At 40.9% G+C, this 20,407-nt stretch overlaps 2 protein-coding genes across 2 annotated transcripts in view; one reads left to right on the forward strand and one right to left on the reverse strand.

The window, feature by feature from the left end:
- LOC109031768 (uncharacterized) overlaps positions 1-20,407 on the reverse strand; it is a 36,778-nt gene that overhangs the window by 11,609 nt on the left and 4,762 nt on the right. The window lies entirely within an intron of this gene.
- Positions 1,901-19,939, forward strand: LOC109031767 (uncharacterized). Its single transcript, XM_019043507.2, has 3 exons — positions 1,901-3,494; positions 17,239-17,603; positions 18,722-19,939. Exons 1-3 carry the CDS (start codon positions 3,455-3,457, stop codon positions 19,727-19,729), a joined length of 1,413 nt encoding a protein of 470 aa, XP_018899052.2. The 5' UTR covers positions 1,901-3,454; the 3' UTR covers positions 19,730-19,939.

The following is a 20,407-nucleotide window of genomic DNA, read 5'->3' on the forward strand; positions in this document are numbered from 1 at the left end:
TTTTTTGGAGATCTTCATTTCAAACACGAAGATTACAATGGGTCAGTTGCGCTGGTCACAGAATCGTGTTTTGGTGCTTAATTCTTGCAGATTAGCTAAAAATAGTAAGATCTGTCTAAACAGCAACTTTCAACGCTCAATACTGCGACCAAGATACCGCCTTTGAAAAGTCGGGTTTTTGACGTCATCGCCGCAATAGTGACACCCTTGGTTTCTTCCACCTTGATTTCATCAGTCGGTGTGACGCACATTTGTTCTGGTTATTCAAACTCAGATGAAAGCAAGGTGGAGGACACTAAGTGTGTCACTCCCGCGGTGGATGACGTCAAAAATCCGACTTTTCAAACGGCGATATCTCGGTTTACATTGAACGTAGAAAGTTGCTGTTTGGACGGATCTTACTATTTTTGGCTAATCTACAGGAATCAAGTACCAAAACATGATCCTGTGGCCAGCGCAATTTGGCCCATTTTCCGAACATCACGCTAGGCCAAAATGCGTGATGCAGCTATTTCAACTACAAAGCTGCTCAAATTGTATCTATTGAGTTGAGGGCTAACTTGATTTCTCCTTCCTGTTTTTAATTATTCAGGTAGGAGCGCAAGGGCGGGATATATTCTAATTTTCGCAACTTTCCTCAATGTCAATATCAAAATATTTTTCTGCGGGGAGAATTGGGTAAAGTTTAGGTACTGGAAATTTCGCTGCGATGGTCATTAAAAACAAAAATATGACAATTGAAGTTACTCGACTGTCGGACATCGCGCTGGATCAAAATTCGCGATACAACTATTTTAACTCCTGAGTCGCTCGAATTGCAACCTCAGGGTTGCAAGTTAAATCAAATTTTTAAATTTTCCGATTTTTTGGAAACATCTGGCGCTCAAATTTCCTGAAATTTTGAGGGTCCATAGTGAAATTTCCCAATTTTTCCCTGACTTTTCATGGTTGGACAAAGTTCTCTGACTTTTACACGTGCTCAATTACGCTTCAAGAACTTGTCACCGCAAGTCAAGGATCTGTTTGAGAAAAGGCCATAAATTAGGCCCTGGAGATGAGAAGTAGGTGGAATGGAACAAGTCGCTGAGAAGGGAGATGTAGCGCCCGTGACCCGAGGCGTTAATGATCCATTCGATATTTCCCCGTTTGAAGCTGTAGTCAAAAATCGATTATCGAAGTGTTCGTTACGAACACCCTGTTAATCGATCCTTTTCCATAGACTTAAATGACAGATCAATCTATACATCACGAAGCACGCCAAGCCACTGCAAGGCACTTGCATCATGTTCGAGCAAACTGCCGTCATCGGCGAAAAGAGCCGTAAGTGCGAGAATGAAGTTTTGAAAAAATGGGCTCAATGACGTCTCGGCGAGGAACATTATTGAAAGCTTTCGTTCTTTGTCAAATGACCACCTATCATCCGTAAGACTCTCGGGAATTGTTTGGATGATTGAAAATTCAAGAAATTCATTTCAACAATAACATAAGGGTACTCATTTTCACGTTACGCTAGTGTCAGGCAAGATAGCCATAAGTGCTATCTTCTGCATGCTTTTGTAGTTGCGTTTTGGACAGACAATAAATACATTTTCAGGTTAGAAACCGGCAGAAAAGGACGCCATTTTACTTAAAAGTACTGCTCTCAATGGTTCTCTGTCGGAACGGGTGTTTTGTTTAAAAAAATTCATTTTTTTCGTACTTACGGCTTTCTCACATTTCCCTTTTTACACAAGAAGGTATAAGACAGTGGATCAGTTGCGCTAATAACGGAATTGTGTTTTGATGCTTGATTCTCGTAGATTAGCTAAAAATAATAAGATCCGCCCAAACAGCAATTTTCTGCGTTCAATGTAAACCGAGATATCGCCCTTTGAAAAGTCAGGTTTTTGACGTCATCCATCGCGGTAGTGCATGACATAATATGTATGTATTACCGCGGTGAATGACGTCATAAATCGAGTTTCTCAAGGCGCGATATCTTGGTTTTAATATTCGATGTAGGAAGTTGCTGTTACTTCCATTATTTTTAGCTAATCTGCGAGAATCAAGCATTAAAACACAATTCTGTGGGCAGCGCAACTGACCCGTTGTAATCTTCGTGTTTAGAATAACGATCTCGAAGAAACGTCCTGCAACTTTTATCTAATTTTTCCCGCAGAAAACGATACGAATAGTAAAATTGAGATAATAGTTGCAAAAGTTAGAATTTTGCACCGCTCTTGCGCTCCTGTCTGTATTCGGGTCATTTGCAAGTTTCAACTTCGTGCATACAATTGCAGTGCTTCAAAGTTTGCATCGCTTTTTTTAAATGAACCTTTTTCTTTTCCTTCGGAGGAAGTGAAGGAAAAGTCAGGGGATAACAGCGCCACTGGTCAGGGAATTTTTCCAAAACGTTATGGAATTTTGAAATAGGAAGTATCTGGGCAACCCTGAATCATGAAAAGTCAGGGATAGATTGTGCAGTCAATTGTACTCTGCCGTGCTAAGGAAGAAGGCCGTATGAACATTCGAGAGTTGCCGAATTTCCCTTGACAAAATATGTATTTTTGACAACATGCACGCATATTTCTCCTTGAAATTTTCAAATATTTTAGATTAAATTACGTACAAAATTGTCTGAAAATTTTGGAAAATAATATTCGCGATTTTCTCAGTATCCCGTTATTATCGGAGGAAACTTGGCAACGTTTGAAGGCTCATACGGCGTTTTTCCTTAGCACGGCAGTGCTGTTTAAGCTGTTTTAGTGAATTAATATGAAAGCGATTAACGAATTTTGAAAGAAACTGGATTTGGAAAATTGAAGTGAGACGGCTCCCTCGGCTGTGACGGGGGCTCTGACCGGGGCGCCGCGCCGCCCGCACCCGGCGAGGATATCCACACTCGGCCAATTTGGGTAGGTTTGCTGGCGCACCGCTCCGGCGGGCGCGACCGATGAGGAACGGGGTCGGGGTTGAGATTGTGAATGAGGGGTGGATTCTGCACGGGACAGGGAGGATCGCGCTAGGCGCCCCCTGTGAGCCAGAGCGAGAACCACCCGGCGTGCGAGGGAGACGGAGAGATGGGGCAGTTTCTTCCCAATTTCTCCTTTTCCCCAACCTGGTAGCCTCGTGGTAGTGGTTCCTTCCAAGTGTTAGTCGCTTGTCAACTCCCTTGCAAGAACGTCCGCATCCGCGCAATCAACACATGACCCGAACATTTCCGCATCTTTTTTTATTTTCTTTTTCTTTCCAAGTCTCTCGTTTCTTGCCACGCTTCGCACACATAGTCGAGGATTCGCGTTAAACAATAGTGCGATCGTCTCCGCGCCTTGATTTTCGCTTCCTAAATGTTGTCTTCGTCCACTTCGCGCTTTCGGTTTGTTTACGTTTTTATGTTTGTGTGATATCGCGATGGTGATAAGCAATTGGTTAGGATTCATTACGTTTTATTAACTCTGTTATTACACGAGGATGGATGATGGCTCTAAGTTTTCTTCATGATAGCGCTTCCAAAGGTAAATCAACGTTGTTTACTTCCTAGCCTTACATTTAGATTCTTCCTAATCTTTTTTCACCAAGTACCTCTAGTCGCTAAATTGTCTGCCGAATAATTCGCCAATTTATTCGGGGGGGGGGGGGATGCGCCACACTTTTTTGAAATTTTTTTCCCCTGGAAAATTCTTATAAATAATAACTAATCGAAAGGACAAACATTCCACAGATAAGTAAGATGACATAATGTTAGTGGGAACAATCTAGACTTAACTGAAATATGATTCAGGCTTCTTGAAAATAAAAATTCAACTGCCTTTCTGGGACTAGTGGGATCTTTAAGAATACTTCAAGTATCGGCTGAAAATTTGTTTTCCTCGTGGAGAGATGAACACGAATTGTTGCATACCCTTCCAGGCTCGCCAATTTTCCGGCAAGGTGCTTTCGGACAGACCTGACAGGAAAAATTATTGCCCCGTAATGTGCTTGCGCACCGATAGAGCATTCTACAAAAGAGTCATGGTGGATTTCTTACTATATTTGTTCAACCTACATTTATTTTATCTGGGAGAAATAAGAAACGTTCAACGAAAAATTTGAAATAGTCGCATAGATTTTACGATGTTAATAGGCTGAGATATTTATCCCTTACATCAAGGTAGCGCATGTTTAACTCGGCGAAGATAAGTGGGTAGAAAGAACATGGCTTTTTAAAAGTCTAATATATCGACGGTGAAACTACCAAACCACGTATTTCGTTTGCGGTGTTTAAAAATCTACGCTCACATTTTATTTTTTTGAAGTAGACCAAATCAATATCATTCCTTGAAATTTTCACAAAATTTTCTCCGCACCAAGAGGAAAAATCACAAAAATTTTCAAGACTGGACGTTAAGTAGTTTTTCATTTAAAAAATAAAGTATGACAGGAAGTTTGCGACGTCGCAAACCGAGATACGTGGTTTGGTAGTTTCACCGTCGATATATGGATTACATGTTGCAAAAAGGAACCAAAATCATGCTATTGCTGCTAGGATTGTGCAACTTACATTTTTTGCGGGAAAATTACTGAAATCATGCAAGAAATTAATTATACAAAGGTAATTTTCGTCTTAAATTTTAAGTTTACTCGGTGTAAAGATAAAATTCGTTTAGACGATCAGTCTATATTTGCAAGGTAAAAAAAGTTGCACAATCTTAGCAACATTGGAATGCTCTTGGTTCCTCTTCGCAAAATGCAATCCATCTATCATACATTCCTTATATCTAGAACCGTGTTGTGTATATTGATATCGTCGTTCCATTTTTAGGGTCGGTTATGATTAGACATTATCAAAGAACATAATTTTGGAAAATACGAAGATCTGTCTTTACCTCATTTTCGTGGTGTATCGTAACTTCGCACTAATTTTCTCCAGCTCTTTCTCATTTTCATGAAAAAGATGGAATGTAAAAAGAAGAGCCATGAATCTGTGCGATGCGCAGTGACGTCACAATAATTGCTCACTGGCGACCAACTCATACAGCTACTCTGCCGTGCTAAGGAAGAACGCCGTATGAGCCATCAGGCGTTGCCACGTTTCCTTCGATAAATACCGAATATGTAGGGAAAATTTTGAATAGTTTTTTCCCAAGATTTTCTAACAGATTTGTGCGCATTTTAATTTAAAATATCTGAAAATTTCAAAGAAAAATGTGCATACATGTCGTAAAAAATACATGTTTTTTCAAGGGAAATTTGGCAACTCTCGAATGTTCATACGGCGTCCTTCCTTAGCACGGCGGTACTGGTGACAGTGAAGTGGTTTTCTGGACTAGATGGAGCTTGATCACGATAAACAGGGTGATCCAAAAGTCCCACACCACCACTATAACCCTTCGGGTTCTTGCCCTTTTTTAGAATCTTGAAATTTTGGGGACCCGAAAGTAGAATCCATTGACTGAGGGGCACTCACAAAATTTCAAGTCTATCTAAATGTGTTCAAAGGTTACAAGGATGGTGACAGGTGTGGCTGGTGCGCGAATTTTGGATTATCTTGTACACATGGGGACGCACCAAAATAAACCTCCCCCCCCCCCCCCCCCTTACAACCGACAATGGAAAAAGCACTGAAGTGCTAACGAAGCTGATTCAACCAGGACCCGCCTAACTGCGTTTCAAAGTGGCTAATTTTCTCTCAAATTTTACTTTTTCGATAGAAAACTGAACGAAATAACGTCTTGAAACCTCCTATGTGCATTTCACTTAGAGGCTATAGGCAGTGTACTCACTAAATTTAAAGTTACAATCAGACTTTGTTTCGAAATTGAGAACTGCTGTTTCTGACTCATCTAGGAAAGCACATAACGAAGTTACTAAATTAATGCATTCGTTGATTTTGGAATAAACCAGGGATTTGTTAGTTCTTTATTACAAAATGAGTCCAATTTTGACTGGTTTCCTGTTGAAAAAAATAAAATATATGAAGGAATTAGACAATCATTGATGTAATTAGGCTGCTTAAATTCGTCTAATTGGGCTGGGCATTTGCTGCATGTGCGTATTCTCCAGAAACTGCATGATTTGAGATTTACGCAGTGAATCTGGAATGCTACTTTTCAATGACATAGGTGACATCAAGGGAAATTGGCAGAGTTTAGCGAGAAAAAATCAAGTGCCAGGCTTATTTGAGTAACGAAATGACTGTCATTGATTTCGCTGAACAAATGGACGCTGGTATAAACGCGATAGAGGGCTTGAATTTTTCCTTCTAAACCAGGTCCGATTACCGTGGTCCTCTAAATATTACTAATTATTGTGGTACGTAGATAAGAACTATCAACTGTTCAAATTATCGATGCAAAAATCATTCATTATAGTATGAAAACAATGACTGATTAGTATTGCCGCCAAGAATAATTGAATCAGTGAGAACGAAAACACACCAACTCGAAAAAATGAAAATAATCGAGACACACACAAAACTATACGGAAAGTGTAGAAGTTAGTTTAAGAAAAATATTTTTGGTGTCGAAAGAGGAGTACTTGAGGAAACTATAAAGGTCCGAGTCTGAACAGATGCCATAACTTCAATGATCTTCACTTAAAATTGATCGTCTTTAATGAAAATTGAGCATTTTTGAGTTACCGAGTAGGTGTGTTTTCGTTCTCACTGATTCAATTGATGATGAACCACAATGAGCTGACAAGAGGTGATTGTAACCAATAATTTTTGCCGGTATATAGCTTGCAACGCAGTAAGGCTTTAACTTCCCCAAATTTCTGACAAATTTTTATCCGTGGAGATATTTTGGCGATTGGTTTTATTTAGGTGTCATCGAACGAGAGGAACTTGTTCACCAAATATATTTTAAAAAGACATTTGCTTACAGAAAAGTCAGCCAAACAATTCTTTGAAGGGCACAGAAAAAGATGATGAGCCGATATTTTAATTATTCCTATCAAAAAGTATATTTATTTAAGATGGATTTTTAGAAAATACGAGTAAAGTACGCGCATTGGCCCGAGAGCAATTTTTTGCCTGAGATTCAATCTTCACCGAAAAAGAATTTATTAAATCGACGCGATGCAACGTCATTTCCCGAACGTAAGAACGTAACTTCATTTCAACGTTGCGAAATTTCCACTGCCGAAACTTGTGGTTTTAAGACGAAATTATTAAGCTTTGCTAACTAAAAATTTCACTCATTTTTATTCTGACTCCACCCAAAAATTAGTAAAATTTTAGACCGAAATCGCACAGCCATATCCTTGTTAAAAATTGAATGGTTTGATTCAACTGTAGACAACCTTTTAGATATAGTTCCGTTCTCTCGTTTAGGGAAAGACAAATCAGAAGCATAAAAATGAAAGAAATCAAAACAATGCACGGATATAACATAAGTAAACTCATACTGCCCCGAGAAAGCTCCTCCTGATCTGGCTACATTTTAAAATAGGAGAAAGCTATGTTTCGCGGAAAACGTATGCCCAAAAATATTTATCTAACAGAATGAGTTTCGCGTATACTTTTTAAAAGGACTAGTATAAACTAAAGGTAATAAAGGCATAAAGTCTTCATTGCGACCGATGAGATTGAATTGAATCAAAGTCTCTAGGCTGGCTAAGAAATGACTTTGATTGAAGGTTGTAAAGTATAATTGAATGTTGTTCCTGGAATAATCAGTAGAGTGAGGTACCACAACGGTTCAAATACGTAAAAACTAACTCATGTTAACCGTAAACCTCTAATTCAAAATTCGAAGACGTTAAGAACTGGGTAATTTGCAAATATCTTGACACGCATCACATGCAAACAAGCGTCAGAATTTCAAAACTAAATGGTCCTTTCACTTAGGGTAAAATTCAGTTTTTTACGTGTAGGTACAATAGATAAAATTTTCTTACTGCTAGTGAAAGCGCTCTAGACCTGTGTGACTTGAAAGTCTTAGGAGGGCAAAAATACTCGTGCTAAAAATTATCATTGCAACAGTAGGGCTAAATGTTACGCTGAACGATGATTACGAAGCTTATAAGTCGAAGGCACGCGTCTTTACAACGATCCAAGGCAAGGAAACGTGATACCACTATTCGTGCTCTTGAGAATGCGGGAAGCATAAGGCGCGAAATGAAGGCGAATGAACGGCGCAGCGCGCGGCGTCTCAAACCAAAATCTTTGCCTTGTAAAAATCGTTCGGAACTTGCAGTCCGCTCGAATGACAAATTAAACTAATCGCCTCCATAATTTCATTTCTTCATTTGCATTCTATAAAAACGGTTTCAATGGATTTAACTTTCATTAGATACTTATTATTTGATCTCTTTGGCGCACAGTTGATCGAGTCAATAGGAGAGGTCTGACAAAATTTGGAAACTTTAAACGCTTATAACTCCGTTTATACAAGACTTTGAGGTTCTAAAAGTGGTACATTGGTTTCCTCATGAAATTTTCCTCTCTAGGCACCCCGTGAAATTTAAAATGTGTCGATGTAAAACATCAAAATTTCCAGTTATATATGTAGTTAAAAATTTCATGTTCGACCTCTCTGATTAACTCGATCCACTGTGTGGCGTGCATGACCGAAACCTACAAAAGCCATTACAACTTCTCGGTTTCTTGCGTTTTATTCCGCTTTTGCGGATAACGAATTTACAACTACTAAAAAAATGTCTGATATCCAACTGCTCAAGAATCTTCCAACTGATAATGTTAGTTTCATAAAAATCCTAAAAAACCATGTGTTCAGCGACTGGAGGATTGTCTATCAATCTTCTTTTGACGTTGCTGGTAAAACATTAAAGGTTACTACGGCTAAACGTTGTCACGTTTGTAAATTGTATCATCTGATGAGTTAATTAATTTACTTATATAAACTTAAAACCCATGAGTTGCGTTTCTCATTAAATTCTCAAGTGATTTTGAAGAGATAAAAACAGTATTAGCATTTGCATAACTCTGAGCTTGACTTAAGAATGTTTTCAAACTTTTGAATCATTATGATTGAAGTTTTGATTTTCTCCAAGATGAACTTTTTTAAAAACAAGCAAAGTATGAATGTGTCAATACAGAGGCACAAATTAACTAATTCCTTAATTATTTTAATTTAAGTAGGTACAATCTTTTCTCAGATCAAAACTAGAAAAAATAATTTCCTTCTTTACCGATGGAAATTCGTCTTTTCGTTTCAGATTCCTCACGGTGTACAATACCGGCTACAGAGCTATTCTATAGCTGTTGTAACAATTTAGATACATCTAGACTCTTTCTAATTCTAAAACGGAAAAACGATAGCTCTTTCTTATCGATGATACATCATGAAACAAATTTAATGAAACTTGTTGAATACAACGCGTGAGGAATAGAGTCTTCAAAAAAGTGTCTTATACCAATTGGAACAAAGGACTACTATTTCTAGCTTATCCATAAAAGCGCATACTCGTATCTGCGTAGGAAAACGTATGGCACGCATGTTGTTTCTATAATGAGCCAGAAATGGTAGTTACTTATTCCAAAAAGCGATCTAATTTAATGCTTGGCATTGGGATCTGTTAATTTCGTCCCCGCGTACTTTTCCTTGACAATGAGAAAAATCATATCTCCAATCTTTCTAATTCTTTACCCTTTTAAAACGGACAGTTATTACATGCCAAAATTAGAATTTTTAATACGACTGATTCGAGTATGAAACATTATGTCGTCGTCGTGTCTCGCAATTGAGTTTTTCAGTCTTAGATCCACTCCAAGGTGGGAGCTGAACGGAACTGAAAGGAGATCACAATGGACGTATTTATGCTGAATGGAACTGTGTGCAAGTGGAAAGATGAGGTGTGCTCGTTAGTTGAGGGCCATAAGAATGAAAGGGACTTTAAAAGCGCCAGTGACGTCAGCGGCAACGGCCGAGACCGGGCAGGACAGGGAGATCGGTGGCAGAACTCCTTAACTCCATGAGTCCTGTCCACAGGGCTCTTATCACATGCCCACTGCTCACGAGTTACCGCTCAGTTCCTTTTAATTTAATGTAAAATCCCGCTTTCCCATTTTCTCCAAAGGAACTATAGCCACTTTAACATTGTTTCTTATGCAGCTTGCACGAGCACACCCTATCTATCCACTTGCACACAGTTCCTTTTAGCATAAATACGTCCTATTGATGATCGAGTAAGTATTTTCATGTAAGGAACATGTAGCAATGAATTAGGAAAATTAGGGGCAAGATGGGAAGGAGGGCCCGCAAAATGAAAGGCGAGTGACTCGCCAATGAGGCTCAATGATCAACAATTGGGAGGTGCAATAAATTAGGGGAAAGCAATAACAAGAGGAGCTCGGAAAAAACATAAACGGGTTGGGCAGAAAGGGGTTTAACCAGCCGCAAACATGATGAGAGGAGATTAATACACGTATTAGAGCTAGTTCTATGTCACGGCAGGGTGGTCGAGGGTTGACAGGGGCCGACTCAGCTCACGAAGCGGAAAAAATGATAAATACCTGGTCGAAATTATCATTTTAAAATAAGACGACAGAGGTCACGCAATGACTAAAAGGCCCTTCCGTTTGTCATATTACATCCTCGATCATTATAAGTTAATGGCTCCGTTTCACCGCCAACCCCCCCCCCCCCACCCTCTCTACACGGCACACATTTAAATTTTCCTCCTCGTATACAGGGTGTACTAGAGCCATGTACGGGAGAGTATTGCCATCTTAATACTTTTACTACAGAAAAAGTGCGCCGCTCTCTGGTCGGCTCTGGTCCCAAAAGTTGGACCAATATAAACGAACCCCAGCCCCTCCGCTCCTAGCTTGGCTCTATGTAAACAAACGAGATGATGAAAAAGTTCTACAAAGTTCTGGACGTGATTTTGGGTGTGATAGAAATTCTTTTATATCCAACTTCTGAATTGAGTTCGGATCGAACTTGATGAATATTTTTGCCGAAAATTAAGCTTTGAGTGTGATTATCATTCATTTCTCAGCCGATAATACGTGTTCCACTGAGTCGAGTTTGTTTACATCGGTCCAACTTTGGAGCTCCATGATAGCCTAAAACTGATGAACCAATCAGAGAGCGGCGCAGAGATGGCAATATACTCTCCCGTATATAGGTACTCTAGATGCACCAGAGTTGCATAGAGAAAAAAAAGGAGGTGTTAGCATTTCGGGCATCTTGGAATATTTTGATGACTTGATGACGTAGGTGGGTACAGCTAGGTACAGGGACGTCCCCTTTACACTGTACCCACCTACGTCATCAAGTCATCAAAATATTCCAAGATGCCCGAAATGCAAACACCTCCTTTTTTTCTCTATGCCAGAGTTGGACGCTCGGACCCCAGAGCGTGTTCTATGGGTAAAAACAAGGTAGTGTCCTCCATGAAGTTTTTATCCCAGAGGTCCCCCAGTTGAAGCTACGAATCTCCAAAATATTGAAGAAAATTATCGTTTTTTTCCTGGATTTGGGCGAACGGTATGAACCAAAACTCATGGATACGGCACATCTGTATTATTTTCAGCGCTAGGTCAGCGCATGGCCTTTAAAAAATCGAAATTTTAAGTTACAGAGAAACAAAGGGTCTCCGATTTGTCGAAGTAAAAAACTTGGTCTTCGGGGAATTCAAGATGGTATATTCAGGGCACGCATTGCATTAAGCAAAAAATTATCTTAAAAGACGTTCTAAAAGTATCTTTCTCCATGGGTTTGATCCTTGATAAATTCAAGAAAATGATCGCAAACCCAATTTATTTATTGTGAATTATCAAAAATCCACTTTGGACCCTCTTCAATTTCGATGTTTTTGTGGTCACTGAGGAATTGAGCGCTGAAAATTATGATGGGCAGCCACTTGACTGTACGCGAGTTTTTGGCCGTTATTGTCAAAATTATTGAGCGAGGATTATGATTTTCTCGAAAATTTTAGGGGCTGCGGCTCCAACTGAAGGCACTGTTTGAAAACTTGACAGCAGAAAAAATTCTTATTCTGACCTATAGAACACGCTCGTTCAGGCTGGCCGTTTAGCTCGGAGACACCCTGTATAGCTGCAAGTGTGTCTTCCCATACACTTTATAACGTTACTGCTTTCTAGACACAAGCTTTTGCCTAGAGACGCACCAACTGAAATCATATAATGACTAAACGTTAGGTGCACGTCAGCGATGGCATGGCCTTTGAAAGAACTTCGCCGAGTAGAAGTAAATATTTCATGCATCCAAACGAAGGACTCCAATTCGAAAGCTCAAAACTTTTCTTCCAATATTATTTGAACAAAAGGGTCATAACAGGAAGGAGCTCAGGACAATCTGTCATTCGATTTACTGTCATCATAGCTTCAAATTCAAAAAACTTAGAGCTTTCAAAATATACTGGCAATTCGAATGTTGGAGAGGTTACGTTGACTTACCACGTCATTATCTCATTACGTCCTGTTTTACGCTTGTGTCCATGGTCTCCTGATAGACAAGAGAACCAATTATTTTTGGCAAAAACGCTAGTTATACTCGTTGGTTGCTTGAAGAATTCTATTAGCATTACTATGCAGTTTGTTCTTTTCGGAGAACTAATTTCACCACACGAAAATATAAAAGGAACCAACTACTTGTGGACTTGGTTCCTTTTTCTTAATTGATTTGACTCCTTTTTAATTCCGGACAGGGAAACCAGATTAAAACAAAAAAGTTTAAACTGATTTTGTCGACATATTAGACTTTTTGTTCATACTTAATCGAATAAAGAAAACTTCAAAAGTTCATTGAAATTAAAATTCCAAAACACAAACTTTCTATCATGAGAAATAAAACAGAAATCCTAAAACAAGCAAGCCCCTTGTTTTCTACAAAACTTGATACCTCTCTGCTAAACTGGATGAATCGTTCAGAGGTTGATACATCAAGTCGACCGAATTACCGCATCTATCGATCCATCGATATTGTATTCCACCTGAACTATTCAAAGAATAATTAGGTATTTAAGTTGAAGAAACGCCTCCTTTTGCCGTAATCAGAGGGATTTCTGTCGTGCTGAGGAAAAAACGCCATTTTAAGATTAGGACGTTGCCGCGATTAAAGTAGAGTCTCGATTATCCGCGCCTCGGTTATCCGCGGTCTGTGGAGCGGACTTTTTTTACTTTTTCGAGAGAGAAAATTTTGCCGGAGACATTCGGGGTCATTCCTCTCATCTTTGGAAAAACCATCTTTCCATTTGTACGCGCACGTGCAGGCCTCAATTGTTACCTGAGAGTTAACTGATAATTTGTGTAACAGGTAACGTTTATTGATTCTTAGTTAATAATTATATTCTTTTCTAATGCATGGTACGTGTCTTTGCTGATTCCTTTAAAATGCAGTCTTTCCGATGAATTTTTCCGGTCGTCTTGCGTAGATTCGGATTAGCCGCGATTTTCGATTATCCGCGGTATGTCCGGTCCCAATTATCGCGGATAATCGAGACTCTAATGTACTGTAAAATTTTCAGATCCTTTAGCTTAAACTGCAAACCTAATGGAATACTCTACAATATAAAATTATAAGAGTAAGGCGTAACGAATAACGTCAAAGGCGCGCGAGGCGCTTTGGGGGAGTGTGGGCGTACTCTGTAAACTTGGGGATATATATTGACAAATTATTCGAAAAAAGCGTATTTTATCGTATGAAATTAGGCAACGCCAGGAGTCCGATACGACGTTCTTGCTCAACACTGGACAGCAGAGCTCCCAGCAGCGTCAGACAGAAAGGGCGAAGGAGGCGAAAGGTTGAGTGGCCAGTGACAAGTTGTGGAGCCCGGGCTTCCTGTTCATATCATACTCCTGCGACCACCTCGAAAGATGACGTCATCCTCTGGGGGAAGGGGGGAGGGGGGAATGGGGGATACGAAATGGATGGCCGCTGGGTTTTGTTTCAGAATCCACACCCCATCGAGAGTGCCCCCAGTGCCGAATCCTCCTCTCATTATCCGTTGCAATTTCTCCGCATTATTGCGTTCGTGGCCCCCATCGGCTCTCCTCCCTCCCCCTCATTCTCCACCTACTCGTTCCTGTCTGGGTTCCTCCTGCCAACCCCATGACGCCATCATACCGTCCGCGTCCGCGTCCGCACCCGCACCCTAGAGTCCCTTCATACTGAGAGTCAAGACAACACCCCCTCATGGAGTGACAAACGGGAAAAAAGATTACACAAACTGAACGTTTTTCGGAATCTTTGATCGGCCCAATCTTAAATTCCTTTCTCCGTTCCTTCTCTCATTCCGTTTGTTCCTTGCCGAACCCGTAATTCCCTGGTCCATTCCAGATTATAATCTTTGTAATCGGTGAAAATGTAATCTTTATTCCCGTTTGTGACACTGTGAAGGCCTAAAATACGGGAACCAATCAGAAATGGATTCCCATTGTCTTGACTCTCAGTATAAAGGGACTCTACCGCACCCTATGTACTGTCCGCGACTGGCCTAGTCCGACCCCTTCAGCAGATCACCCGAGTTCGCGGTTACTAGAGTCCCTTTATACTGATTGTGAGCGTAAAGACAATGCGAATCCATTTTGGACCGCGTTAAACAGAAAGGAACCAAGCCACATCAGCTATTGCCAAATTTAACAGGGGATTTCAATTTTTTACGAGAGAACGTTTGTGCGGATTCCTTTGAAAATTTTAAGAAATTTACTTTGTATTATGGAGAAAATCCATAGAAATTTGCACAAAAATCCGTACAACTGTTTTCATGTAAAAAATTAAATTGCCCGGTTAAATTTGGCAATAGCTGATGTGGCTTGGTTCCTTTCTGTTTAACGCGGTCCAATTGGTTCCCATATTTCGGCGTCTCCCGCACGAAGGGACGTAACTACAATCCAAGGTTGCCAAATTGACTCCAACGATTAATTTATTTTACAAAAATGTAAGTGTGCAATTTTTATCCAAATTTTTCTGATTTTTGCGTGAAATCGGAAGAAAAATCAATGAAATTTTCAGTTAGAAATGCCCAAGATGTTTCTGGTTAAAATGCAATTTACGAAGGGAAATTTGGCAACATTGAAATTTAGTTACGTTTTTTCGCGAGGCAAACAACGATTTTAGGCCTTCGCAGTGTGCCTTCACAAACGGGAATAAAGATTACATTTTCACCAATTGCAAAGATTTTAAACTGGAGTGGACCGGGGGATCAAATGGAATGAGAGAGGGAACGGAGATAGGATTACGGAATGGGTTGATCAAAGATTACAGAAAACCTCCGATTGGTGTAATCTTTATTCCCGTTTGTGACATCCAGAAGCAGCGTTGTCTCAACTCTCTCTATAAAGGGACTCTAGTGGTTACGATCCGGATTCTTCGTTTCGGCTTTCAGAGTCCTTCAACTCCTCACCTGCAGCTTTTAGCCGTGCAAAGTTGTTTATTTAAACAAATTTTCAGAAAGTTTTTATTTAAACAAATTTTCAGAAAGTTTTAATGACAGTATTGTACTCTGTAGTATACCTGGAATCGTAAAAGTAATGCGTGACGCATGACGCCTCGAGCCCTCGGGGGGTTGGACTGCAAAGCGGTCAGGGGGCCCTCGTTGTCCAATACCTCAGAATATAGGGCGTGTGAATAAAAAAAATTCCCAACCCTCTATAAAAACTGAAGACTGATGGATTTCTTAATGCAGTGATGGGAGTCTTCTAACTAAATACATTACTCTCGAATGAAGAAAAATAATAAAATATCTGTTTTGTATACGTTATCTCTTGACAGCCTACAACCATAGGAACAATATACATCTATTATGTTTAATACTTATTTCTTGTCTAATTTCCTGTTTCCTTATCAGATTATTTCACCTAATATTTTATGAGTAACTGGTACTTCTTTTGCAGAGGATTTTTCTACGATATTTTCGTTTTCTCTGAATTATAATGTTTTCTTTCAACAGAGATAGCTTGTTTGCGTTTAAAAATTCAAAGAGAAGAGAATTTAAAGAACCACTGATTTATAAATTTTATAAACCACAGTCGCGCAGTCTTCATTTTTCATACATACAATTTAAAGTGAGTAAGCTGTATGCAATATTTTTTCGTGTGAAAACATTCAGAATCAGCGTGAGGGACGACTGAGATTGACAAACTTAGCTACTTAAACAGTTCCGTTGAATCTGTTAAGTAGATATCGATTTCAGTACTGAGAATAAATACGTTCATCGGAAAAAAAGAGGTAGAGAATTGAAAGTCCTATTTTCTTAAAAAGGTGAAAGGCGCGGAGGTTACAGTCTAGAAAATATTTATACAATAAATTAAATCTTTCCGTGATTTTCACTAATTAAAGTCACCGAGACACAGGTTCTGGTCGTGTGGAAGTAACGCTTGAGGTATTCAATCGGCCTTGAAGGCGCTTCACGCGCCGTGTGCGTCAAAAGGCCCGGTTATACGCCAAGTCTTGATCTAGCTGAGCTAGAGATTGTCTTTGCGTGGCTGTCAGAGTCGTCTTTTAGAAATATGTATTTAGTATGTAGAGTTAAATTTTTGCGTACTAGGCTCAGAATAAAGCATTACCTTGTAGTCGAGAACAAAGTTGTCGAATAAACATAATTATAAGAACGAAAAGAATTTAGCAAAGAGAATCTTGTGAAATTTTTCACAGTAAGAAAATGAAATAAGGGTGGTTTACAGCTCCTCTAAGGAAAGTTTTCTTCTTGTTGAAAATTTGGAAACCGCAAAAAGTTTTTAGAGTATGAAAATTTGACTAAAATTTTGTTTCTACATTGAGCCTTATGGAGAAATTAATGGAACTTAAGCAAAATGGATCTCCATTTTGCTTCCTTTCAAGCTTATGTCACTAGATCCCCTTTTTCGACGAGCTACCCAATTATGGTTAAAGTGAGCTTGGCAAAATCTGTTTCTATCTTTCTTTTTTCCTCATATAGTAAATTTTTACAGGGGAATAACATCGTAAGAAATATAGTTAAATACACGCGCTTTGGGCTGAAAGACTATTTTTAAAAACTACTATGTTTCTGTCGAACCGAGCGAGAGGATATACTTAAGAAAAGTCCCCTCACTGTAGAAAGGTCGATTCGAATTGCTCCCTTGTCACAAAAGGAAAAAAAAAAGACGATTCCACGGTACAAATGTTCTAAAGGTCATGTGGGATAAAATAAAGTGAAAATATGGTTGTTTTAATCAGAATTGTATCAGATATATTGACCTCCAATAACCGAACAACATGCGTTGAACACGTCGAGTTGTACTTTATAGCGATTTTTTTCAAGTGTATATTACGTATGCCTAAAATATTCTATGCGCTAATGAAATGTTTTCCCGTTGTTATGTTTCAGCACTATCTGGGGTGGAGTTGGCGCAGCGGGAAAAATACGCGGGCATAATGCGCGAGTCATTACAAGAGGTGCTCGCCAAGGATTCAGGGAAACTTCGAAACCAAAACAACAACATAAATAATCCGAGCGTGTTGCAGAACTTCCCGGCGCTCCTAGGCTCGCCCTTGTTCCCTTCGAGCCTCATGAGCCCCCTCCTAATCAACCCTTCTAGTCCAAATGTATTCGGCAATCAACTGTTCGGATACACTCCACCACACTCAACGAAGAAGCGCTCCCACAAGAGCCAACCTGTAGTTTCGTCAACCAATCAAATCAAAGAACACAATAACAACAATCATACGTCCAAAGGAAAACTTAAAGATGAGGTGAGTGACAAAAAAGCAAATGAGGGGCTTGGAGGAAAAGGCGCATAAGTGCACTTTTTGCTATTTCGAGAAATGCCTGTTTAAAGTTTCGAAATTACATGGATCCTAGTATGACGGAAAGAAAGTTCAAACTGATTTTTTGATGCTTAAAAATTGGACTTTGGAATTTTTCACAAAATATCCATTCGGACTAGTTTTACTTGAAATCATTAATATGTCTCGATCTTTTCAAAAACTGCATTCGCGCGCCTTGCCCTCCAAGCCTGTAATATAAGACTGACACTATAACATCTTGATTCATACTGGAACACAGGCGGACCCAAAGTGCCCCCCTCCCCCTTCACCCGAAAGCAAAGGAGAGAGATAGCGGGAAGAAAGAAAAAAGGGGGAGAATAAATGACGTTTGTATTTGGTACTTATTCATGTAGAAATTGACTCAAATTGCATGTGAGAGCTTTCAAAATTCAGTCATTTTCGGGGAGAAGCGGAATGAACCTATGCATGATAAAATTTGACTTCCTCAAAAATAATTTTTTTTGTCATGATAATCATATTTTGAAAAGGCAAGGGGAAAAAAACCACAAGATCTCCTTTCCGTGTCGCATAACAAAAAATTATCATCATAATAATGAAAATTATTAGAGAGGTATAATGAAATGTTATTATGGGTTCGTGTCATTCTATTCTCCAGTGACAGAGACAATCGATCAAATGCGCTGGTCAAAGAATTGTATTTTAATGGTTCCAGCTCGTAGATTAGCAAAAAATAATAAGTAACTGGCTGAAAGACGACAAGTTTTAAAATGACCAGAAAGGGTTGACAGTCTGAAGATCAATGATATATTTGGATTGCATTTTGCAATAAAGAATCACTATTTCTGGCTTTCCCATAAAAGCACCTTCCTGCAGAGGGAAACCTATGGCATATATGTTGTTTCTGAAATGAGCCAGAAATAGTGGTCTCTTAACGCAAGATGTGGTCCATTTGATGATTGGTAGATGTGTGAAAATATTCCGGTGGCCAAAAATTCCCTGACTTGGCAAGTTTTGAAGACGGGCGGGAACCCTGATCTAATGGTAAATACGGGTATGCTAAAAGAACTCGTTGTATGTTTCAGATGGGCGAGGAGATAGGATCGGGTCCACTGTCGCCGCCAACATCGGGCTCGTCGCCGCAGTCGAACGGCTCCAACGGCTCGGCCGAGGTCGGGAGCTCGGTGGAGGTCGGGAGCTCGGTGGGCCGCCCCTCGAGCAGCCTCGACTCCCGGGACAAAGTCTTCACCTGCGGCATCTGCAAGCGCTCCTTCGGCTACAAGCACGTCCTCCAGAACCACGAGCGGACCCACACCGGGGAAAAGCCGTTCGAGTGCCCGCAGTGCCAGAAGCGCTTCACCCGGGACCACCACCTCAAGACGCACATGCGGCTCCACACGGGCGAAAAGCCGTACCGCTGCGACCACTGCGACCGCAACTTCGTGCAGGTGGCCAACCTCCGGCGGCACCTCCGGGTCCACACCGGCGAGCGCCCCTACGCCTGCGAGCTCTGCGCCTCCCGCTTCTCCGACTCGAACCAGCTCAAAGCCCACATGCTCATCCACAAAGGCGAGAAGCCCTTCGAGTGCGAGCTCTGCCGCGGCAAGTTCAGGCGGCGCCACCACCTCATGCACCACAAGTGCCCGCACAACCCGAGCCGCTTCCTCCTCGGCAAGGACCCTGAGGAGATGCTCTCCGACCTGGAGAAGGACGAGGAGGAGCTCGAGGAGGAGCGGCTCATCTTCAACAACAACTCCGTCTCGCAGAAGAAGATCCGGGAGCGCAAGTCCAGGGACATCCGGAGGGTCATCAGGTTCCCGGCGTCGCCCTCGTCGCCCGTCCCGCCGAGACTCCTTCTCCCGTCGCTGGTGCTGCCGCTCCCTCTTCCTCTGCCCGAGCAGACCGAGCCCGAGGACCTCTCCGTCCGTCGCCCGAGGACTCTGCCGCAGAACACCAACTCCAACTCCAGTATAGGCGACTCCCCGAGATCCGCCACGCCCCCTAGCGACGAGGACATGGAACACGACGCTAGGTTAGAGTACTTGCATCCCAAGTTCCGTAGGCATTTCCTCACCACCAGTCAAGCCTCCTAGTCTTCTCTCCTTTAGTTCTTCCACAATACTCTCAATGCATTCCCGGACAAAGGCCGAAATTAAGCATTATCCTCTATGTTTTCTCGTGAAAATAATAGCTCACGCTTTCTGCAACGAATATTACCGAAAATAACTCCTAACCAGAGACAAAGACAGACCCTCCACTGGCCTCTTGGCGGCGGGAGGAAACTTTTTTTTTTTGGGGGGGGGGGGGGGGGGGGGCTCAGAACTTCCTTACAGACGATAATTGTAAGGCAGCGACAGTCACCATCCTTTATTCGCTGTTGACTTACATACTGGATGGATGATGAACCTCGGGTGACGCAATAAGCCAAACAAGTGTGCCAAACTTCGGTATGTTTGAGAAACGAAATACCCGGCACGTTGTTCACCATCCACCTGGTAGGTAAGTCAACAGTTGAAGGTTGGAGTCCCGAAAGTAAAAGCTTCCCCATTGCCAAGATACCAATGGAGGATAATGCATAAGGTCCAACTTCCCGCTCATATAGAGAGCAATAATCTTCTTTAGTTGAATTACAATAAGCGTTATCGTGACAGCCTTTCTGGCAGGAAAATATACCAACCTTAATATCATCGCTTCGGCTCAGCTATTGCACGTTATTTACACTTTGAGTGACATTGAGAGGCCTGCCAAATCTTTCGTAGTGCGCAATATGA

Source organism: Bemisia tabaci, chromosome 4 (assembly GCF_918797505.1).
Source record: "Bemisia tabaci chromosome 4, PGI_BMITA_v3".
Taxonomy (NCBI): Eukaryota; Metazoa; Arthropoda; class Insecta; order Hemiptera; family Aleyrodidae; genus Bemisia; species Bemisia tabaci.